Source organism: Phoxinus phoxinus (assembly GCF_949152265.1).
Source record: "Phoxinus phoxinus genome assembly, chromosome: 21".
NCBI lineage: Eukaryota > Metazoa > Chordata > Actinopteri > Cypriniformes > Leuciscidae > Phoxinus > Phoxinus phoxinus.
In genome coordinates, this window is record NC_136896.1 from 31,058,432 (window position 1) to 31,083,726 (window position 25,295).

A 25,295-nucleotide genomic window follows, 5' to 3' on the forward strand; every position below is an offset into this window, starting at 1 on the left:
CCTTTTCGTCTGTTTGCATTTGCAAATACAGCTTCTCTATTACGTCGAGTGAGTGCTCAGAGGTCAGCAATTTTGCAACAACTTCTCCTCCCTCCAACACAAAAAGCTTTTTTCGGGATTCTGATTGGCTAACGTGGGCTTGAGCTTCTCGTTACACTGCCACCTACAGGTTTGGCATGCTCTTGACGGCATATATACACGGGTTCGTGTAAACCAGTGGTTCTCAACCTTTTTTGGGCCAGCGCCCCCCTATCCTAAATCCAGGTCACTGATCGCCACCCAATTACTAAATGCTTAAAATGAATAAAAGTAAATGAACAACAACTTGCGTTATATTTAAACCCCCCATTAACCCCTGAAAAATCTTGCTTCCAACGCCCACCGTTGTTCTCTGAACGCCCCCGTTGAGAACCACTAGTGTAAACGAACACTCTTCTGAAAACTGACAGGTGTGCACGATGTTATTTTTGAAAACGGAGCGGGTGAAATGTCCATTATGAAAATAGCCGGCCACGTGTAAACGTAGCCTCAGGCTGATGGAAGACCTGATCCTGATCACCCTGGCGGGTTTATTCTGAGATAACAACCGGCTGGATGTACATTATCCCTTACGTTATGTATTTCCTTGTCTCCTCAGGATTTTGTCATCTATCCCCTGATCAACAGCAGCTCAGTATTCGGACGGTGTGTCGATCAGACCGAGTGCGAGAGCAACTCAGGACGCCTGAATCTCTGGGCTCCGGATCTGCTTCCTCGTCACTGTCTCGTTCGACGCCTCGACGTGAAACCCGAGACGCTCCAGAGACCCCTCGACGTGAAACCCGAGACGCTCCTGAAACCCCTCGACGTGAACGAGACGCTCCTGAAACCCCTCGACGTGAACGAGACGCTCCTGAAACCCCTCGACGTGAACGAGACGCTCCTGAAACCCCTCGACGTGAACGAGACGCTCCTGAAACCCCTCGACGTGAACGAGACGCTCCTGAAACCCCTCGACGTGAACGAGACGCTCCTGAAACCCCTCGACGTGAACGAGACGCTCCTGAAACCCCTCGACGTGAACGAGACGCTCCAGAGACCCCTCGACGTGAACGAGACGCTCCTGAAACCCCTCGACGTGAACGAGACGCTCCTGAAACCCCTCGACGTGAACGAGACGCTCCTGAAACCCCTCGACGTGAACGAGACGCTCCAGAGACCCCTCGACGTCAACGAGACGCTCCTGAAACCCCTCAACGTGACACCCGAGACGCTCCTGAAACCCCTCGACGTGAAACCCGAGACGCTCGTGAAACCCGAGACGCTCGTGAAACCCGAGACGCTCCTGAAACCCCTGGACGTGAACGAGACGCTCCTGAAACCCCTCGACGTGAAATCCGAGACGCTCGTGAAACCCGAGACGCTCGTGAAACCCGAGACGCTTGTGAAACCCGAGACGCTCCTGAAACCCCTCGACGCGAACGAGACGCTCCTGAAACCCCTCGACGCGAACGAGACGCTCCTGAAACCCCTCGACGCGAACGAGACGCTCCTGAAACCCCTCGACGCGAACGAGACGCTCCTGAAACCCCTCAACGTGACACCCGAGACGCTCCTGAAACCCCTCGACGTGAAACCCGAGACGCTCCTGAAACCCCTGGACGTGAAATCCGAGACGCTCGTGAAACCCGAGACGCTCGTGAAACCCGAGACGCTCGTGAAACCCGAGACGCTCGTGAAACCCGAGACGCTTGTGAAACCCGAGACGCTCGTGAAACCCGAGACGTTCGTGAAACCCGAGACGCTCGTGAAACCCCTCAACGTGAAACCCGAGACGCTCGTGGAACCCGAGACGCTCGTGAAACCCGAGACGCTCCTGAAACCCCTCGACGTGAACGAGACGCTCCTGAAACCCCTCGACGTGAACGAGACGCTCCTGAAACCCCTCGACGTGAAACGGGTGACGCTCCTGAAACCCCTCGACGGAGCCGAAGTGAAGAGGAACGGATCCGCTGTCCGTCACGAGGTGGAGCTGCGCTCGGGAGATGTCATCGGCCTGGGACATCATTACCTCTTCATGTTTAAAGACCCGACTTCTGCACGCCCAACTCTCTGTCAAACGTGTGTGCTCTTATGAAAAGAAAATATATTTCCTTATATGTGACCCTGGACCACAAAACCAGGCACATGGGTCAAATTTTTTAATTGAGATGTATGCATCATCTGAAAGCTGGATAAATACGCTCTCCATTGATGTGTGGTTTGTTAGGATAGGACAATATTTGGTCGAGACACAACTATTGAAAATCTGGAATCTGAGGAGCAAAAAAATCTAAACATTGAGAAAATCTTCTTTAAAGTTGTGCATTTATGTTCACGATTGTGCTGCATTCACTCACAAAAATACATGTTTTATATATTTACGGTAGGACATTTACTAAATATCTTCATGGAACATGATCTTAATATCCTCATGATTTTTGGCATAAAAGAAAAATTGATAATTTTGACCCATACAATATAGTGTTGGCTATTGCCACAGATATACCCGTGCGGCTCCAGACTGGGTTTGTGGTCTAGGGTCACATATACATAAATACTTCACAGCAGACATTACTAAATATACTGAACAAAATTATAAACGCAACACTTTTGTTTTTGCCACCATTTTTCATGAGCTGAGCTCAAAGATCTAAGACTTTTGCTATGTACACAAAAGGCCTATTTCTCTCAAATATGGTTCACACTCCACAGGCCACAATCGACAACATGATCAACTTGATGTGTTGCACTGCGTAAGGCAAATAGTGGTCACACCAGATACTGACTAGTTTTCGGACCCCCCCAATACAGTAAAACTGCACATTTTAGAGTAGCCTTTAAAGATACAATATGTAACAATTTTGTAATAAAAGATCCAAAAATCACTTGGACAGTGTGATATATTTCCTGCAGTTATGTACTTACAATATCCCAAAAGTCTCCAAAGATTTTTTTATTTCAGAGAAATTCCAATTTTAAATAATTGTCCGTCCCGGAAAAAAATGTCGCCTGTCAGTGACGCAATATCACGTGGACAAATGCGGAAGTGGTGGTTACAGCTGTTGTGTACATCATGGATCACGATTACTCTTTGGCGAGTATTGAAGTGCCAACAAAACGTAAGCGTCCATATGAGGATACACGCAGAATTTGTGACAAACGGAGGAATAATACAAGCATAAATATGATCGGTGTGGCGTTTTCGAGATGGAGAGAGCTTCGCGAGAGAGAAGGGGGACAAAATCAGTAAAGTTCCTCTAGCTGGGACACGAACTCGGGTCTCCCACGGTATATGATGGCACACTTACCCACGACACTATCGTGATGCGATATATCAACATTATAAATTATACAAAATTGTCGGCCGCGTCCGCGCACCCACACATGTAATAGCCTATTATGATTTCCGTTATTATTTTAATATATTTGTGTACCAGGTGGGCCGGCCAGTCCGTGACCGAGATTATGGCAGTGCAATTAAACACAATCGGATATCTGTTGTTAAAAAATATTAAGCCATTACTTGTCCGTTCAAATTTAATTTTACTACGAATGGTTTGAACACGTAAAACAACACTTCATTAACTATAAACATCCTAAAACTACGCAGCATTAACCTAACAAATCATTTAACAAATAGCTGTAACAGGATAATATAGCATAACATTTCCCGTTCCTTGTAGTTCATTCATTATCATGACATAAAATGTCGCGTTCAGACGTACAGGTAATACAAAAACTAATAAATTACCTCATCCGTGATCATGATTCATTAATTCCATACGTCTCTGGATGTTGAAAACGACATCTCCCATCGCTCCATTCTCCTTCATAGCGTCATCAAGCTTCGCCTTTGTTATTGTTGGAAACAGCGCCCTCTTGTGGCTTAAAATCTTACATACTGTATCTTTAATTGTGGACAGCCTAAGGCACACCTGTGCAATAATCCTGCTGTGTAATCAGCATCTTGATATGCCACACCTGTGAGGTGGATGATAACCTCAGCTAAGGAGAAGTGCTCACTAACACAGATTTAGACAGATTTCTGAACAATATTTGAGAGAAATAGGCCTTTTGTGTACATAGTAAAAAAGTATTGGATCTTTGAGTTCAGCTCATGAAAAATGGGGAGCAAACACTAAAGCGTTTATAATTTTGTTCAGTGTACATAAGGAATTGCTGCTTTTCATATATTGAAAAATATGTGGCAATATATTTACTAATATATCATAATGTATGTAATTTTATATTCAGTAATACACTTCATAATATATGTGATCAGATATGATACTGCATGTGTAATATATTGCAGATATAATAAAAATGTGTGTTCCATAAGGGTGGAGTCAGGGAAACCCAGAAGGCCCCGAGGCTTCAGAGACCCGGAGGGAGCAGAGCTGGCGCTGGCGTACGATGCTGAACACGAGTCCCGGGTCCTGGAGTTGATCTTCTCCACGGCTGACCAGGATAAAGACACACACAAACTGAGCGCTGCGTTCCTGCTGTGTTTGTGTTTCCAGCAATCCGTCAATCACTTCTCAATGCCGGCCCTCCGAAGACTCCTGTTACACACAGCCAATCAGCTTCAGACGCTCGTGTGGGTCAGTCTGTTCAACTTACTTCATTTAACTTCATTTGTGTTAATATTGTGCGAGTAAAAAAAAAGTCCCCCTCGCCACCTCGTACATTTATAGGATTTTTAAACAAGACCAAACAACTTTTATGAATTATTTTCCCACATTAATTCCTGAATTAAATGAATCGGCTTAGTGAATGATTCAATGACTTGTTTTGTTCCCGACTGAATCAAAGTTTTGAACAAATCTGTCGAGTGAATGACTGATTCTTAAAGACTTGTTGCCACCTACTGGTGTAATGATGTAACATGCAGAAAAATCACTGAAAAACCTGGCCTATTAACCCCTTATCAAGCGCCCCCCGTTTTTTAAATATACATGAAAATGCACATTCGGAACTTAAATGGTTGTAATTCAAGAATGCTTTGAATATAGATGTAAGATTGGTCTTGTTTTAAAGAAGACATTTGGCAGATTTTTGTAGAAGTGAAATAAAGTGAGGAAGTTAAACAGAAAAAAAAGTTATAGAAGTTTGAGTTTATGAAAATGTACAATGTTAAAACATTTATTATTCATATTTTATATAAAATATATATTTTCAAAACCTGGTGGACTCTAAAAATGCAAAAAAAATTAAAGCCAAAAATCTGAACAAGTTTAGGTTGATATCTCAAAAAATGAGCTTTGAGTGAGATTTAGTTTGTGCGCAGTACCACACTTCTCCACTAGTGGACATCACTGCCCGTATAAGGGCGCCTCCATCTCCATATGTTGTTTGAGTCTGAACCATTATTTTAACAATTTTCATACAATTTATGAAGTAGACATCCTATTCAGAAGTAGTGTTGGAAGTTTGGCAGATTTTGAAATGAATTCATCCTCTAAGAAACACAAAAGATCCCGTATATGCATTATAGCTCGCTGACACATCACTAATGCTGAATCTATTATTGTTTTCTTTATATATAAAAAATTTTCAGACCTTTTTTTCTAAAATAATTGAATGGATGCGATCTTTTGAACTCTTGGCATGAAAACAATCTGAGGTTTCTACCATTCTTTCATGATTTTTCATGTTCATCACTATTTCAAAATAAAGGTCTGAACTCGCCTCAGGAGTATGAACATATTCTTGCTGCAAATTGATAAATTACGGCTCCTCTGTCATATATTTAGAAAATCAGTCACCAAATATGAAAACTAGAGATTGTAAGCTTTCAAATTATATATAGTTTGTCAAGATTAGGTTTAGTATAGTATATTACTGTGTTAAATATGTAATGGCTGTGGGCCCGCCGCCAATATAAGGGGTTGAAGAGATAGTTCACCCCAATGATCAGTGTGTCATTATTTACTCTCCCTCATGCTGTTTCAAACCTTTCTTTCTATTGTGGAACACAAAAGAAGATATTGGTATACTAAACCATTTTGGTTCCCATTGACTTACACTGTATGGGCAAAAATTACAATGGAAGTCAATTGGAACCAAAACTGAAGATTCTTCCAAATATATTCTTTTATAGGTTTGGAACGACACGAGGGAGAATAAATTATGACAAAATTTAAATTTTTGGGTGAACTACCCATTTATATTAGAGGACTGTACTTTTAATATAGCATATGAGTCACGTGTTATTAGGGATGCACGATATATCGGCCACCATATCGGTATCTGCGGATATATGATCATTTAATGTCATCGTTATCGGCCTGATAAGAACATTTGAAATCGATAAATAATGTGTTATCTCCTTCAGCTGAGACACTTCAGATGCGCACTGCTCAACATGATGGTTTTCAATATCTTTGAATATGATTGAATCACTTCAAAAAAGGAAAATAGAGTTCATGTGCAGCACAAGTCTGTCATATTACATAAAATTATAATGAGAACATAATTATAATTGTGTGCTTGGGAAATGATGAGACTTTTGTTTTTGTAATCAGGCTCTCAAAAGTTTTATTCAGATTTATCGGCCAATATATCGGTTATCGGCTTTCAAATATAAAGAATTATCGATATCGGCCAAAATGTTCATATCGGTGCATCTCTAAGTGTAATGAATGACTTTTATGGTGCTTTTTTCATTCTTTATGAAACATAAAGGCTTCGGTTCATTGTAACTGCATGGAAAAGTCTTCAAATGTTCTCCTTTTGTGTTTTGTGATGAAAAGATTCAGTAAAATGCAAGATTCATCACGCTATAAAGTGTTGCTGTGTTGTTTTATACCTTAACACAGGAGAAGGCGAAAGAACTTGCAGCGTTGCAGCCTGAAATGTAAGAACAGGAACTAGTTTCTCATCAATTCATAACCAGAGGAATTAAAATGCAATATCTCAGGCACAGCTTGCATTAAAAGCAGATTTCCCTGGCTCTTGTGACGCGAGCAGGCGTGGCTCAGACGCAGAGGACTGGCTGATCCGGGGCCTGGAGCCGCTGGTCCTGTGGATGGCCAACTCCACCGAGATCCTGCACTTCATTCACCGCGATCTTCCTCGTCTTCTGCACGGGATCTCTCAGGAGGAAGAGGAGGAGGAGGAAGACTGCATTGGTAGAGTTCAAAATCAAATGCGTTTGATATATGTGAATATAATGTGATGTGTCCGTTAGGGCGGGCTAGGGTTGCCACCTTCAGTGTGGCAAAATAAGGGACACCCATTCACTCCCCCACCCCCCCATAGAGCTTTTCGACTTTTTCCAATTTCAAACATCTGTTTTTTAATATCATCTGTAGTTTGCTTTTTTGCCACTGTTTATGTGTGTTTTGCGTTGTTTCTGATTTTGAGGATGAATTTTGTCAATCTTCTAAACAGGGTCCGACCTTGATGTCATTTGATTCTAATCATAATGTAACATTATTGAAAAACTGATTTTTGTCAGTACAAAACATGCTCAACTTTGACAAAGTCATTTTTATTGTTATAATTGTGATTTCATAATATGTAGATATGAATCCAACTAAAAACTTGTGAAAATATGTATTTTAGTCAAATAGCAAATGGTGTAGCTCTGCAGCCATCGACTAAAGTGATCATTTCTTTACTTTTAAAACGGCATTTTCCAAAAGATGGGCAAAAATCTTACACTAAACCATGTCAGATTATCCATATCCATGAACGTTAGAAATGTGGGTCTTTTATAAAGTGAATTTTACTTTTTTTATTTTTTTTATTTTTTATTTTTATATAGCCTAAATTAAAAAGTATATAATAAATCCTCCTAAAACTATAAATCCTAAAAAAAAACTATTATGTTTCAAAATTACATTTTGTTGAAACCCCACAAGTGTGACTTTCCCCCCCACACACTAACATAAAAAACAGATATTAAAATAAAGAAATAGAGAGTATAAAAAACTGAGTGACTCTAGTGTATTTAATCTTCAATAAACACAGCTCATTAATTCCATTCACTCCCACCTAAAAACGGGTGCGCGACTGCGGCAGAGCCAGTAATAGCGGCGGTAGTCATGGCGACGGAGAGTGACAGTCGCGCAAGCCAATCACTTGTTTCGTCCCGGTAGGAATTAATGAGCTGTGTTTTTTGAAGATTAAATACACTAGAGTCACTCAATTTTTATACTCTCTTTTTCAAAGTACTTACATTTTAATTATGTATTGGTATATAAAGACAGTTTAAGCCAATTTTACAAAAAGTTCTTTAGACAATTCTTACCTACACAACCTTTAACTGTAAAATTAATCAATTGTAAAATATATTTTAAACATATACAAGTTTTTAATTGCGATTAAAATATGTGATTAATCAAGTTGATTTTTTTGACAGCACTGGAATAATGTGAAATGTTGGTTCAGATTCAATGGTTTGCGTGTCTCTGGTCGTGTTTCAGCGGTTCTGGAGCTTCGGCTGTCGTCGGTGCGGTCGGCCAGCGAAGAGGCCATGGCGGTTCTGGAGGAGGTTCTCATGTTCACCTTCCAGCAGTGTGTCTATTATCTCACCAAGGTCAGGACATCTTCATACTTTAAGAGACAGTTCAACCAAAAATTATCATTCTGTCATCATTTTTTCTAAATCTGTTTGTGCAAGTGTGTTTTTTTGTCCATACAATGAAAGTCAATGGGGTCCAATGTTGTTCTGGGTGAACTATACCTGTTAAAGTCCCCCTGTGGTGTAAATCCAGCTTTTAATGTAGTTTATGTGTGTATGTGGTGTTATTAATCTGCTTTAACACAATCCATGTGTAAGTTCATAAGTGGACAGCATTGCTGAGTATTTTCTGCTTAAAACTGCAGTGAACCAAAGACAGTCTCAAAAACACGGCTTGAAATCGCTGGTGTTTCTGACGTCACACACTACCTTGACCAATCAGATCAACGTGTGATCGTCAACCAGTGGATCTCTGAGTGAGTGAGTGAGTGAGTGGAGGCGGGGCTCATTTGCATATTCATAGAACCGCGCATACTAAATGAGGCAAGGGTGTCGAGTTACATTCAAGCACATTAAAAAAAATTCCAGGAAAAAACTTTAAATATGTTATTTTGGTGATCAAAGATGAGTTTTAAGGGATAAAATGATTGACTACAGGGAGACTTTAAGCAGACTAGACGATTGGAGTCAGATTTTGATGACATTTTATAAGGTATATTAAAAAAAAAATACTTAACATGCGCAGATGAATTGTTTACTTTAAGATCTACAATAGCGTTTAGAAAATAGATAGGGTGAGTTGTAATTTCATGCAGTTTTGAGTGGATTCTGTCCTTAATATTAATGCAGTGAAATGGGGTCACTATCTTTCTGTATGTTACATATAATCAACTCGATGGTATTACAGATTGTACATAAGAACAATAATCGGACTCTATCTTCAGGCAAAGGAGCGCTGTAAGCATGTTTCAGTGTGGCTGTCTGTGATGAATAACTCATTATCAGGAAGTCAGGTTAGCAGGCCTAGGAAAACACTGGCCTTGTGAGTGTGGTTGAACGCAGAATCGATCTCAAACGCTTCCAGATGTCTTGCTCGCATGTGACCTCGATGAACCTTCTTGTTCTTGGCTTGTGGATATGAATGAATCTAGTGTATCATTCATGTGTGAGATCTTCATATCTGTTTCACTAGTGGTCTCAGACTTCTAGACCCCACTGTATTCAGATTATCACAGAAGTACTGGGATAAAAGTTTATTGTTCAGATATAAACACTGATGTCTACGGTAAAATAGAAAGAAACTTTGAAACACCTTTTGAAAGAAACTTGACACTTCAAATTAAGATTGTGTCAGTTATATCGTTACACCAGTAGGTGGCGACAAGTGACTGTTAAAAATGTGTCATTGAATCATTCATTCAAGAGATTCGTTCAAAAACGGTGATTCATCCAGTAATGAAACAAGTGAAGGATTTATGAGTCATTAAGTCATTCATTCAAGAGATTCGTTCAAAAACGCTGATTCATCCAGTAATGAAACAAGTAAAGTCTTTAGGCTTGTTCGACTTGAAACGGCGCTGCACAGACCAATCGGTGAATGACATCAAAATACCGCGAGAACTATTAGAGAGCCGACGGCTCCTATGCTTTTCAATCGTCCTCGCGGTACTTTGATGTCATAAACCGATCGGTCTGTGCAGCGCCGTTTCAAGTCGAACAAGCCTAATATGAGTCATTGAATCATTCATTCAAGAGATTCATTCACAAACGCTGATTCATCCAGTTATGAAACAAGTGAAGTCTTTATGAGTGAGTCATTGAATCATTCACTCAAACCGATTAAAATAAATATATAGTAAAATATTGCTCTACATCGGAATACATTTTTCATATTTTTACATTTTCTGTTTTTAATTTAATTTAAAGTTATGTGTTTTGTAATTTTTTAAAAATATATCTATACAACTTAGTACATCAATTTAAGCTAAATTAAAGTGAAAATAAGTGTTGCCTTGGCTACTGTACCTGAAAAAAAATAAGTTAAGTTTTTTTTTTTTTTTTTTTTACTAACACAAGTTTTTTATGGTCTTAGTTTTAGCTTACTATTAGAGCCTTCTCATGACTGTTGGCAGATTTACGGCAGAATCTGTTGGTTTCAGTGGCAGTGTCTGTGCATCAAACTGAAGCAGACAGTTGCATCGAGTCTGAGGTTTAGCATAGAGTTATCAAAGGGGGATTATAGAGAGTTTAGCATCTCTTCTGCTGAATGAGTCTGTGCTCTTATGTTGGATCAGTGCATTCACATATAAGCAGGAAACAGAGATAATCACAAGTTTTTTTTTTTATTCAATCAGCTCCAACTCCAAACTATTATATTAGTTAACAACACTTAAGTATTTTAAAGTCTCCCTGTAGTCAATCATTTTATCCCTTAAACTCATCTTTGATCACCAAAATTACATTTACCTTTTTTCCTTGAAAAATGTCTTCATGCCTTAAAATATCTTGAATGTAACTTGACACCCTTGCCTCATTTAGTATGTGCAGTCTATGAATATGCAAATGAGCCCCGCCTCCACTCACTCACTCGCTCAGAGATCCACTGGTTGACGATCACACGTTGATCTGATTGGTCAAGGTAGTGTGTGACGTCAGAAACACCAGCGATTTCAAACCGTGTGTTTGAGACTGTCTTTGGTTCACTGCAGTTTTAAGCAGAAAATACTCAGCAATGCTGTCCACTTATGAACTTACACATGGTGTGTGTTAAAGCAGATTAATAACACCACATACACACATAGACAACATTAAAAACTGGATTTACACCACAGGGGGACTTTAAAGAAATTCATGTGTTGACCCAATTCATATTTATCTGCAAAACTAAATACAATACTGTTCAAAAGCTTTTGGGGTCAGTAAGATTTTTTTTTTTTAAGTTTAAGAAAGTACAGTAATACTTTTATTCAGCAAGGACACATTAAATTGCTCAAAAAGTGACAATAAGACATTTATAGTGTAACTAAATCCTGAAAAATACAATGTATCACACAAATATAAATCTGTTTTCAACATTGATAATAATCATAAATGTTTGTGACATCATATTACACTGATTTCTGAAGGATCATGTGACACTGAAGACTGGAGTAATGATGCTGAACATTCAGCTTGATCACAGGAATAAATTACACTTTACTATATATTCACATAGTATTTCACTGTTTTTACTGTATTTTTTGCAGCAATTAAAAAAAAAAAACATTAATGATAGTGCACACATAAACCCTAAAGCCCTAAAATGATGAAATGCATCCTCAGTTATATTTCTCACAGACTCTCCTTCAGTGTTCAGACGTAGTTTGGCAAAGCCCGGATTTGGGATTGATTTGTATTCTGCATGGGAAAATCCTCAAACGTCTCGCCCTTTAGGAAACTATAATTCATCTTTGTTCCAAGAGGCTCTTTGAGTGGCTGTGATTTGATTTAGAGCAAAACAACGTCCAACGTTTCTGTGGAAACAGAAAATTAGGTTTATTGGAATATGAACCGTAATTCTGGCCAACAGTAAATTAAAACAACAAGCAAATTCAGCTTTTTTCTCACTTTCTCATGTTATATATGAAATATATAACATATATTAAAGGCCAAACCCCATAATGATGGTACAACTTGTATTTATTTAGTGAATTAACCTTATCCTTGAGTAATTTATATTCATTATACAGATAATCACATTTAGCATGCAATAAAGTCAACCAAAAAGTTAGTCGTGGGAATTTTCCTTGAGGACATCTTAGCATTTTAATTCTGAGAAATGTTTTTATTGATGTGCATTTATATTGAGAGTGGAAATGATTAAACTGTGGTTTGCACTGGTGGCACGAAGCATCCACTCGTCTGTAAATGACATTTTATACTTTAAAAGCTTGGCAAAGTGTGCTTTTCTATGCTTGCGCGGTGCCAGGGCTGCATTATGAGGTCAATATTTTCAATAGGAAAATTGAATCAAAAACAAACGCGACGGGTTGGAGAGCAAACCGATGTTTTACGACTACAATAACAGGCTCTGTGTTCTGTGTGGAGGTTTTGTGTGTGATTGTATCTCGCTGAGGAGGAAACAGCTGCTGGTCGGCTTCAACTTATAAAAGCACGTTCTGTTGGAGATTCCCAGTGATGGACACTAAATATGACCTTTCTGTTCAGTCTGAAGAGTTAATGTTAGATGAGGAGAAATGTTTTCAGCTGGATTGCATGCTTCAATAATACACAGGTGAACTCCAACAATGAGAATAGTGCTAAAGTTCCTTTTTTTTCAGTAATTCAACTTAAAAGATGAAACTAATACTCATTATTTATCATTTTTTTGTTAGAATTTTGATGATTATGGCTTACAGCTTATGAAAACCTTTTCACAATATTCTAATTTTGAATTTGGGGTTTTCATAATCATCAAAATTATAACAAATAAAGGCTTTAAATATCTTACTTTGCATGTAATGAGTCTATATAATATATTAGTTTCATCTTTTAAGTTGAATTACTGAAATAAATGAACTTTTGCACCATATTCTAATATGCATCATATTAAAATATGCCACCATACGTATGTATCCGCGTCTCACACACTCACACAGTCTCATCAATCATATTTTAATAAAAATAATTTTTAATCAGTTTACAGGGAATATTGCCAGTCAGCAAGTCACTAAAAGGGAACTAGTTTGGTTGTATGCCTCACTTTTCCACTTTATGGTTTTGGGTGAATACTTTCTAAACTTGCAGCGACTGCCATATCTATACATATGGTGGCCAGCGGGTGCCAAGACTGTGTGAGTGTGTGAGACGCGGATCTATACGTATGGTGGCCAGCGGGTGCCAAGACCGTGTGAGTGTGTGAGACGCGGATCTATACGTATGGTGGCCAGCGGGTGCAGAGACTGTGTGAGTGTGTGAGACGCGGATCCATACGTATGGTGGCCAGCGGGTGCAGAGACTGTGTGAGTGTGTGAGACGCGGATCTATACGTATGGTGGCCAGCGGGTGCAGAGACTGTGAGTGTGTGAGACGCGGATCTATACGTATGGTGGCCAGCGGGTGCAGAGACTGTGTGAGTGTGTGAGACGCGGATCTATACGTATGGTGGCCAGCGGGTGCCAAGACTGTGTGAGTGTGTGAGACGCGGATCTATACGTATGGTGGCCAGCGGGTGCAGAGACTGTGAGTGTGTGAGACGCGGATCTATACGTATGGTGGCCAGCGGGTGCAGAGACTGTGTGAGTGTGTGAGACGCGGATCTATACGTATGGTGGCCAGCGGGTGCCAAGACTGTGTGAGTGTGTGAGACGCGGATCTATACGTATGGTGGCCAGCGGGTGCAGAGACTGTGTGAGTGTGTGAGACGCGGATCTATACGTATGGTGGCCAGCGGGTGCAGAGACTGTGTGAGTGTGTGAGACGCGGATCTATACGTATGGTGGCCAGCGGGTGCCAAGACTGTGTGAGTGTGTGAGACGCGGATCCATACGTATGGTGGCCAGCGGGTGCAGAGACTGTGTGAGTGTGTGAGACGCGGATCTATACGTATGGTGGCCAGCGGGTGCCAAGACTGTGTGAGTGTGTGAGACGCGGATCTATACGTATGGTGGCCAGCGGGTGCAGAGACTGTGTGAGTGTGTGAGACGCGGATCTATACGTATGGTGGCCAGCGGGTGCAGAGACTGTGTGAGTGTGTGAGACGCGGATCTATACGTATGGTGGCCAGCGGGTGCAGAGACTGTGTGAGTGTGTGATACGCAGATCTATACGTATGGTGGCCAGCGGGTGCAGAGACCGTGTGAGTGTGTGAGACGCGGATCTATACGTATGGTGGACAGCGGGTGCAGAGACTGTGTGAGTGTGTGAGACGCGGATCTATACGTATGGTGGCCAGCGGGTGCCAAGACTGTGTGAGTGTGTGAGACGCGGATCTATACGTATGGTGGCCAGCGGGTGCCAAGACTGTGTGAGTGTGTGAGACGCGGATCTATACGTATGGTGGCCAGCGGGTGCAGAGACTGTGTGAGTGTGTGAGACGCGGATCTATACGTATGGTGGCCAGCGGGTGCAGAGACTGTGAGTGTGTGAGACGCGGATCTATACGTATGGTGGCCAGCGGGTGCAGAGACTGTGTGAGTGTGTGAGACGCGGATCCATACGTATGGTGGCCAGCGGGTGCAGAGACTGTGTGAGTGTGTGAGACGCGGATCTATACGTATGGTGGCCAGTGGGTGCCAAGACTGTGTGAGTGTGTGAGACGCGGATCTATACGTATGGTGGCCAGCGGGTGCCAAGACTGTGTGAGTGTGTGAGACGCGGATCTATACGTATGGTGGCCAGCGGGTGCAGAGACCGTGTGAGTGTGTGAGACGCGGATCTATACGTATGGTGGCCAGTGGGTGCCAAGACTGTGTGAGTGTGTGAGACGCGGATCTATACGTATGGTTGCCAGCGGGTGCAGAGACCGTGTGAGTGTGTGAGACGCGGATCTATACGTATGGTGGACAGCGGGTGCCAAGACTGTGTGAGTGTGTGAGACGCGGATCTATACGTATGGTGGCCAGCGGGTGCAGAGACCGTGTGAGTGTGTGAGACGCGGATCTATACGTATGGTGGCCAGTGGGTGCCAAGACTGTGTGAGTGTGTGAGACGCGGATCTATACGTATGGTGGCCAGCGGGTGCAGAGACTGTGTGAGTGTGTGAGACGCGGATCTATACGTATGGTGGCCAGCGGGTGCAGAGACCGTGTGAGTGTGTGAGACGCGGATCTATACGTATGGTGGCCAGCGGGTGCAGAGACCGTGTGAGTGTGTGAGACGCGGATCTATACGTATGGTGGCCAGTGGGTGCCAAGACTGTGTGAGTGTGTGAGACGCGGATCTATACGTATGGTGGCCAGCGGGTGCAGAGACTGTGTGAGTGTGTGAGACGCGGATCCATACGTATGGTGGCCAGCGGGTGCAGAGACTGTGTGAGTGTGTGAGACGCGGATCCATACGTATGGTGGCCAGCGGGTGCAGAGACTGTGTGAGTGTGTGAGACGCGGATCCATACGTATGGTGGCCAGCGGGTGCAGAGACTGTGTGAGTGTGTGAGACGCGGATCCATACGTATGGTGGCCAGTGGGTGCCAAGACTGTGTGAGTGTGTGAGACGCGGATCTATACGTATGGTGGCCAGTGGGTGCCAAGACTGTGTGAGTGTGTGAGACGCGGATCTATACGTATGGTGGCCAGTGGGTGCCAAGACTGTGTGAGTGTGTGAGACGCGGATCCATACGTATGGTGGCCAGCGGGTGCAGAGACTGTGTGAGTGTGTGAGACGCGGATCTATACGTATGGTGGCCAGTGGGTGCCAAGACTGTGTGAGTGTGTGAGACGCGGATCTATACGTATGGTGGCCAGCGGGTGCAGAGACCGTGTGAGTGTGTGAGACGCGGATCTATACGTATGGTGGCCAGCGGGTGCAGAGACTGTGTGAGTGTGTGAGACGCGGATCTATACGTATGGTGGCCAGCGGGTGCAGAGACCGTGTGAGTGTGTGAGACGCGGATCTATACGTATGGTGGACAGCGGGTGCCAAGACTGTGTGAGTGTGTGAGACGCGGATCTATACGTATGGTGGCCAGCGGGTGCCAAGACTGTGTGAGTGTGTGAGACGCGGATCTATACGTATGGTGGCCAGCGGGTGCAGAGACTGTGTGAGACGCGGATCCATACGTATGGTGGCCAGCGGGTGCCAAGACTGTGTGAGTGTGTGAGACGCGGATCCATACGTATGGTGGCCAGTGGGTGCCAAGACTGTGTGAGTGTGTGAGACGCGGATCTATACGTATGGTGGCCAGTGGGTGCCAAGACTGTGTGAGTGTGTGAGACGCGGATCTATACGTATGGTGGCCAGTGGGTGCCAAGACTGTGTGAGTGTGTGAGACGCGGATCCATACGTATGGTGGCCAGCGGGTGCAGAGACCGTGTGAGTGTGTGAGACGCGGATCTATACGTATGGTGGACAGCGGGTGCCAAGACTGTGTGAGTGTGTGAGACGCGGATCCATACGTATGGTGGCCAGCGGGTGCCAAGACTGTGTGAGTGTGTGAGACGCGGATCCATACGTATGGTGGCCAGCGGGTGCCAAGACTGTGTGAGTGTGTGAGACGCGGATCTATACGTATGGTGGCCAGCGGGTGCAGAGACCGTGTGAGTGTGTGAGACGCGGATCTATACGTATGGTGGCCAGCGGGTGCAGAGACTGTGTGAGTGTGTGAGACGCGGATCTATACGTATGGTGGCCAGCGGGTGCAGAGACTGTGTGAGTGTGTGAGACGCGGATCTATACGTATGGTGGCCAGCGGGTGCAGAGACCGTGTGAGTGTGTGAGACGCGGATCTATACGTATGGTGGCCAGCGGGTGCAGAGACTGTGTGAGTGTGTGAGACGCGGATCTATACGTATGGTGGCCAGCGGGTGCCAAGACTGTGTGAGTGTGTGAGACGCGGATCTATACGTATGGTGGCCAGCGGGTGCAGAGACTGTGTGAGTGTGTGAGACGCGGATCTATACGTATGGTGGCCAGCGGGTGCCAAGACTGTGTGAGTGTGTGAGACGCGGATCCATACGTATGGTGGCCAGCGGGTGCAGAGACTGTGTGAGTGTGTGAGACGCGGATCTATACGTATGGTGGCCAGCGGGTGCAGAGACTGTGTGAGTGTGTGAGACGCGGATCTATACGTATGGTGGCCAGCGGGTGCCAAGACTGTGTGAGTGTGTGAGACGCGGATCTATACGTATGGTGGCCAGCGGGTGCAGAGACTGTGTGAGTGTGTGAGACGCGGATCTATACGTATGGTGGCCAGCGGGTGCAGAGACTGTGTGAGTGTGTGAGACGCGGATCTATACGTATGGTGGCCAGCGGGTGCAGAGACTGTGTGAGTGTGTGATACGCAGATCTATACGTATGGTGGCCAGCGGGTGCAGAGACCGTGTGAGTGTGTGAGACGCGGATCTATACGTATGGTGGACAGCGGGTGCAGAGACTGTGTGAGTGTGTGAGACGCGGATCTATACGTATGGTGGCCAGCGGGTGCCAAGACTGTGTGAGTGTGTGAGACGCGGATCTATACGTATGGTGGCCAGCGGGTGCCAAGACTGTGTGAGTGTGTGAGACGCGGATCTATACGTATGGTGGCCAGCGGGTGCAGAGACTGTGTGAGTGTGTGAGACGCGGATCTATACGTATGGTGGCCAGCGGGTGCAGAGACTGTGAGTGTGTGAGACGCGGATCTATACGTATGGTGGCCAGCGGGTGCAGAGACTGTGTGAGTGTGTGAGACGCGGATCCATACGTATGGTGGCCAGCGGGTGCAGAGACTGTGTGAGTGTGTGAGACGCGGATCTATACGTATGGTGGCCAGTGGGTGCCAAGACTGTGTGAGTGTGTGAGACGCGGATCTATACGTATGGTGGCCAGCGGGTGCCAAGACTGTGTGAGTGTGTGAGACGCGGATCTATACGTATGGTGGCCAGCGGGTGCAGAGACCGTGTGAGTGTGTGAGACGCGGATCTATACGTATGGTGGCCAGTGGGTGCCAAGACTGTGTGAGTGTGTGAGACGCGGATCTATACGTATGGTTGCCAGCGGGTGCAGAGACCGTGTGAGTGTGTGAGACGCGGATCTATACGTATGGTGGACAGCGGGTGCCAAGACTGTGTGAGTGTGTGAGACGCGGATCTATACGTATGGTGGCCAGCGGGTGCAGAGACCGTGTGAGTGTGTGAGACGCGGATCTATACGTATGGTGGCCAGTGGGTGCCAAGACTGTGTGAGTGTGTGAGACGCGGATCTATACGTATGGTGGCCAGCGGGTGCAGAGACTGTGTGAGTGTGTGAGACGCGGATCTATACGTATGGTGGCCAGCGGGTGCAGAGACCGTGTGAGTGTGTGAGACGCGGATCTATACGTATGGTGGCCAGCGGGTGCAGAGACCGTGTGAGTGTGTGAGACGCGGATCTATACGTATGGTGGCCAGTGGGTGCCAAGACTGTGTGAGTGTGTGAGACGCGGATCTATACGTATGGTGGCCAGCGGGTGCAGAGACTGTGTGAGTGTGTGAGACGCGGATCCATACGTATGGTGGCCAGCGGGTGCAGAGACTGTGTGAGTGTGTGAGACGCGGATCCATACGTATGGTGGCCAGCGGGTGCAGAGACTGTGTGAGTGTGTGAGACGCGGATCCATACGTATGGTGGCCAGCGGGTGCAGAGACTGTGTGAGTGTGTGAGACGCGGATCCATACGTATGGTGGCCAGTGGGTGCCAAGACTGTGTGAGTGTGTGAGACGCGGATCTATACGTATGGTGGCCAGTGGGTGCCAAGACTGTGTGAGTGTGTGAGACGCGGATCTATACGTATGGTGGCCAGTGGGTGCCAAGACTGTGTGAGTGTGTGAGACGCGGATCCATACGTATGGTGGCCAGCGGGTGCAGAGACTGTGTGAGTGTGTGAGACGCGGATCTATACGTATGGTGGCCAGTGGGTGCCAAGACTGTGTGAGTGTGTGAGACGCGGATCTATACGTATGGTGGCCAGCGGGTGCAGAGACCGTGTGAGTGTGTGAGACGCGGATCTATACGTATGGTGGCCAGCGGGTGCAGAGACTGTGTGAGTGTGTGAGACGCGGATCTATACGTATGGTGGCCAGCGGGTGCAGAGACCGTGTGAGTGTGTGAGACGCGGATCTATACGTATGGTGGACAGCGGGTGCCAAGACTGTGTGAGTGTGTGAGACGCGGATCTATACGTATGGTGGCCAGCGGGTGCCAAGACTGTGTGAGTGTGTGAGACGCGGATCTATACGTATGGTGGCCAGCGGGTGCAGAGACTGTGTGAGACGCGGATCCATACGTATGGTGGCCAGCGGGTGCCAAGACTGTGTGAGTGTGTGAGACGCGGATCCATACGTATGGTGGCCAGTGGGTGCCAAGACTGTGTGAGTGTGTGAGACGCGGATCTATACGTATGGTGGCCAGTGGGTGCCAAGACTGTGTGAGTGTGTGAGACGCGGATCTATACGTATGGTGGCCAGTGGGTGCCAAGACTGTGTGAGTGTGTGAGACGCGGATCCATACGTATGGTGGCCAGCGGGTGCAGAGACCGTGTGAGTGTGTGAGACGCGGATCTATACGTATGGTGGACAGCGGGTGCCAAGACTGTGTGAGTGTGTGAGACGCGGATCCATACGTATGGTGGCCAGCGGGTGCCAAGACTGTGTGAGTGTGTGAGACGCGGATCCATACGTATGGTGGCCAGCGGGTGCCAAGACTGTGTGAGTGTGTGAGACGCGGATCTATACGTATGGTGGCCAGCGGGTGCAGAGACCGTGTGAGTGTGTGAGACGCGGATCTATACGTATGGTGGCCAGCGGGTGCAGAGACTGTGTGAGTGTGTGAGACGCGGATCTATACGTATGGTGGCCAGCGGGTGCAGAGACTGTGTGAGTGTGTGAGACGCGGATCTATACGTATGGTGGCCAGCGGGTGCAGAGACCGTGTGAGTGTGTGAGACGCGGATCTATACGTATGGTGGCCAGCGGGTGCCAAGAGTGTGTGAGTGTGTGAGACGCGGATCTATACGTATGGTGGCCAGCGGGTGCAGAAACTGTGTGAGTGTGTGAGACGCGGATCCATACGTATGGTGGCCAGCGGGTGCCAAGACTGTGTGAGTGTGTGAGACGCGGATCCATACGTATGGTGGCCAGCGGGTGCAGAGACTGTGTGAGTGTGTGAGACGCGGATCTATACGTATGGTGGCCAGCGGGTGCAGAGACTGTGTGAGTGTGTGATACGCAGATCTATACGTATGGTGGCCAGCGGGTGCAGAGACCGTGTGAGTGTGTGAGACGCGGATCTATACGTATGGTGGACAGCGGGTGCAGAGACTGTGTGAGTGTGTGAGACGCGGATCTATACGTATGGTGGCCAGCGGGTGCCAAGACTGTGTGAGTGTGTGAGACGCGGATCTATACGTATGGTGGCCAGCGGGTGCCAAGACTGTGTGAGTGTGTGAGACGCGGATCTATACGTATGGTGGCCAGCGGGTGCAGAGACTGTGTGAGTGTGTGAGACGCGGATCTATACGTATGGTGGCCAGCGGGTGCAGAGACTGTGTGAGTGTGTGAGACGCGGATCTATACGTATGGTGGCCAGCGGGTGCAGAGACTGTGAGTGTGTGAGACGCGGATCTATACGTATGGTGGCCAGCGGGTGCAGAGACTGTGTGAGTGTGTGAGACGCGGATCCATACGTATGGTGGCCAGCGGGTGCAGAGACTGTGTGAGTGTGTGAGACGCGGATCTATACGTATGGTGGCCAGTGGGTGCCAAGACTGTGTGAGTGTGTGAGACGCGGATCTATACGTATGGTGGCCAGCGGGTGCAGAGACCGTGTGAGTGTGTGAGACGCGGATCTATACGTATGGTGGACAGCGGGTGCCAAGACTGTGTGAGTGTGTGAGACGCGGATCTATACGTATGGTGGCCAGCGGGTGCAGAGACCGTGTGAGTGTGTGAGACGCGGATCTATACGTATGGTGGCCAGTGGGTGCCAAGACTGTGTGAGTGTGTGAGACGCGGATCTATACGTATGGTGGCCAGCGGGTGCAGAGACTGTGTGAGTGTGTGAGACGCGGATCTATACGTATGGTGGCCAGCGGGTGCAGAGACCGTGTGAGTGTGTGAGACGCGGATCTATACGTATGGTGGCCAGCGGGTGCAGAGACCGTGTGAGTGTGTGAGACGCGGATCTATACGTATGGTGGCCAGTGGGTGCCAAGACTGTGTGAGTGTGTGAGACGCGGATCTATACGTATGGTGGCCAGCGGGTGCAGAGACTGTGTGAGTGTGTGAGACGCGGATCCATACGTATGGTGGCCAGCGGGTGCAGAGACTGTGTGAGTGTGTGAGACGCGGATCCATACGTATGGTGGCCAGTGGGTGCCAAGACTGTGTGAGTGTGTGAGACGCGGATCTATACGTATGGTGGCCAGTGGGTGCCAAGACTGTGTGAGTGTGTGAGACGCGGATCTATACGTATGGTGGCCAGTGGGTGCCAAGACTGTGTGAGTGTGTGAGACGCGGATCCATACGTATGGTGGCCAGCGGGTGCAGAGACTGTGTGAGTGTGTGAGACGCGGATCTATACGTATGGTGGCCAGTGGGTGCCAAGACTGTGTGAGTGTGTGAGACGCGGATCTATACGTATGGTGGCCAGCGGGTGCAGAGACCGTGTGAGTGTGTGAGACGCGGATCTATACGTATGGTGGCCAGCGGGTGCAGAGACTGTGTGAGTGTGTGAGACGCGGATCTATACGTATGGTGGCCAGCGGGTGCAGAGACCGTGTGAGTGTGTGAGACGCGGATCTATACGTATGGTGGACAGCGGGTGCCAAGACTGTGTGAGTGTGTGAGACGCGGATCTATACGTATGGTGGCCAGCGGGTGCCAAGACTGTGTGAGTGTGTGAGACGCGGATCTATACGTATGGTGGCCAGCGGGTGCAGAGACTGTGTGAGACGCGGATCCATACGTATGGTGGCCAGCGGGTGCCAAGACTGTGTGAGTGTGTGAGACGCGGATCCATACGTATGGTGGCCAGTGGGTGCCAAGACTGTGTGAGTGTGTGAGACGCGGATCTATACGTATGGTGGCCAGTGGGTGCCAAGACTGTGTGAGTGTGTGAGACGCGGATCTATACGTATGGTGGCCAGTGGGTGCCAAGACTGTGTGAGTGTGTGAGACGCGGATCCATACGTATGGTGGCCAGCGGGTGCAGAGACCGTGTGAGTGTGTGAGACGCGGATCTATACGTATGGTGGACAGCGGGTGCCAAGACTGTGTGAGTGTGTGAGACGCGGATCCATACGTATGGTGGCCAGCGGGTGCCAAGACTGTGTGAGTGTGTGAGACGCGGATCCATACGTATGGTGGCCAGCGGGTGCCAAGACTGTGTGAGTGTGTGAGACGCGGATCTATACGTATGGTGGCCAGCGGGTGCAGAGACCGTGTGAGTGTGTGAGACGCGGATCTATACGTATGGTGGCCAGCGGGTGCAGAGACTGTGTGAGTGTGTGAGACGCGGATCTATACGTATGGTGGCCAGCGGGTGCAGAGACTGTGTGAGTGTGTGAGACGCGGATCTATACGTATGGTGGCCAGCGGGTGCAGAGACCGTGTGAGTGTGTGAGACGCGGATCTATACGTATGGTGGCCAGCGGGTGCCAAGAGTGTGTGAGTGTGTGAGACGCGGATCTATACGTATGGTGGCCAGCGGGTGCAGAAACTGTGTGAGTGTGTGAGACGCGGATCCATACGTATGGTGGCCAGCGGGTGCCAAGACTGTGTGAGTGTGTGAGACGCGGATCCATACGTATGGTGGCCAGCGGGTGCCAAGACTGTGTGAGTGTGTGAGACGCGGATCTATACGTATGGTGGCCAGCGGGTGCAGAGACTGTGTGAGTGTGTGAGACGCGGATCTATACGTATGGTGGCCAGCGGGTGCAGAGACTGTGTGAGTGTGTGAGACGCGGATCTCTACGTATGGTGGCCAGCGGGTGCAGAGACTGTGTGAGTGTGTGAGACGCGGATCTATACGTATGGTGGCCAGCGGGTGCAGAGACTGTGTGAGTGTGTGAGACGCGGATCTATACGTATGGTGGCCAGCGGGTGCCAAGACTGTGTGAGTGTGTGAGACGCGGATCTATACGTATGGTGGCCAGCGGGTGCAGAGACTGTGTGAGTGTGTGAGACGCGGATCTATACGTATGGTGGCCAGCGGGTGCAGAGACTGTGTGAGTGTGTGAGACGCGGATCTCTACGTATGGTGGCCAGCGGGTGCAGAGACTGTGTGAGTGTGTGAGACGCGGATCTATACGTATGGTGGCCAGCGGGTGCCAAGAGTGTGTGAGTGTGTGAGACGCGGATCTATACGTATGGTTGCCAGCGGGTGCAGAGACTGTGTGAGTGTGTGAGACGCGGATCTATACGTATGGTGGCCAGCGGGTGCCAAGAGTGTGTGAGTGTGTGAGACGCGGATCTATACGTATGGTTGCCAGCGGGTGCAGAGACTGTGTGAGTGTGTGAGACGCGGATCTATACGTATGGTTGCCAGCGGGTGCCAAGACTGTGTGAGTGTGTGAGACGCGGATCCATACGTATGGTGGCCAGTGGGTGCAGAGACTGTGTGAGTGTGTGAGACGCGGATCCATACGTATGGTGGCCAGTGGGTGCAGAGACTGTGTGAGTGTGTGAGACGCGGATCCATACGTATGGTGGCCAGTGGGTGCAGAGACTGTGAGTGTGTGAGACGCGGATCCATACGTATGGTGGACAGCGGGTGCCAAGACTGTGTGAGTGTGTGAGACGCGGATCTATACGTATGGTGGCCAGCGGGTGCCAAGACTGTGTGAGTGTGTGAGACGCGGATCTATACGTATGGTGGCCAGCGGGTGCAGAGACTGTGAGTGTGTGAGACGCGGATCTATACGTATGGTGGCCAGCGGGTGCAGAGACTGTGTGAGTGTGTGAGACGCGGATCTATACGTATGGTGGACAGCGGGTGCAGAGACTGTGTGAGTGTGTGAGACGCGGATCTATACGTATGGTGGACAGCGGGTGCCAAGACTGTGTGAGTGTGTGAGACGCGGATCTATACGTATGGTGGCCAGTGGGTGCAGAGACTGTGTGAGACGCGGATCTATACGTATGGTGGCCAGTGGGTGCAGAGACTGTGTGAGACGCGGATCTATACGTATGGTGGCCAGTGGGTGCAGAGACTGTGTGAGACGCGGATCTATACGTATGGTGGCCAGTGGGTGCAGAGACTGTGTGAGTGTGTGAGACGCGGATCTATACGTATGGTGGCCAGCGGGTGCAGAGACTGTGTGAGACGCGGATCTATACGTAGGGTGGCCAGCGGGTGCCAAGACTGTGTGAGTGTGTGAGACGCGGATCTATACGTATGGTGGCCAGTGGGTGCAGAGACTGTGTGAGACGCGGATCTATACGTATGGTGGCCAGCGGGTGCAGAGACTGTGTGAGTGTGTGAGACACGGATCTATACGTATGGTGGCCAGTGGGTGCAGAGACTGTGTGAGACGCGGATCTATACGTATGGTGGCCAGTGGGTGCAGAGACTGTGTGAGACGCGGATCTATACGTATGGTGGCCAGCGGGTGCCAAGACTGTGTGAGTGTGTGAGACGCGGATCTATACGTATGGTGGCCAGCGGGTGCAGAGACTGTGTGAGTGTGTGAGACGCGGATCTATACGTATGGTGGCCAGTGGGTGCAGAGACTGTGTGAGACGCGGATCTATACGTATGGTGGCCAGTGGGTGCAGAGACTGTGTGAGTGTGTGAGACGCGGATCTATACGTATGGTGGCCAGCGGGTGCAGAGACTGTGTGAGTGTGTGAGACGCGGATCTATACGTATGGTGGCCAGCGGGTGCAGAGACTGTGTGAGTGTGTGAGACGCGGATCTATACGTATGGTGGCCAGCGGGTGCCAAGACTGTGTGAGTGTGTGAGACGCGGATCTATACGTATGGTGGCCAGCGGGTGCCAAGACTGTGTGAGTGTGTGAGACGCGGATCCATACGTATGGTGACCAGCGGGTGCAGAGACTGTGTGAGTGTGTGAGACGCGGATCTATACGTATGGTGACCAGCGGGTGCAGAGACTGTGTGAGTGTGTGAGACGCGGATCCATACGTATGGTGAC

The 25,295-nt window shown here is 47.6% G+C and overlaps 1 protein-coding gene across 1 annotated transcript in view; it reads left to right on the top strand.

Annotated features, from left to right (window-relative positions):
• radil2b (Ras association and DIL domains 2b) overlaps window positions 1–25,295 on the top strand; it is a 54,733-nt gene that overhangs the window by 12,213 nt on the left and 17,225 nt on the right. Inside the window, exons 5-9 of the mRNA XM_079595006.1 lie at window positions 638–2,100; window positions 4,361–4,622; window positions 6,840–6,877; window positions 6,991–7,151; window positions 8,451–8,563. Coding sequence (XP_079451132.1) covers window positions 638–2,100; window positions 4,361–4,622; window positions 6,840–6,877; window positions 6,991–7,151; window positions 8,451–8,563 — 2,037 coding nt within the window. The remainder of the gene's footprint in view (window positions 1–637; window positions 2,101–4,360; window positions 4,623–6,839; window positions 6,878–6,990; window positions 7,152–8,450; window positions 8,564–25,295) is intronic.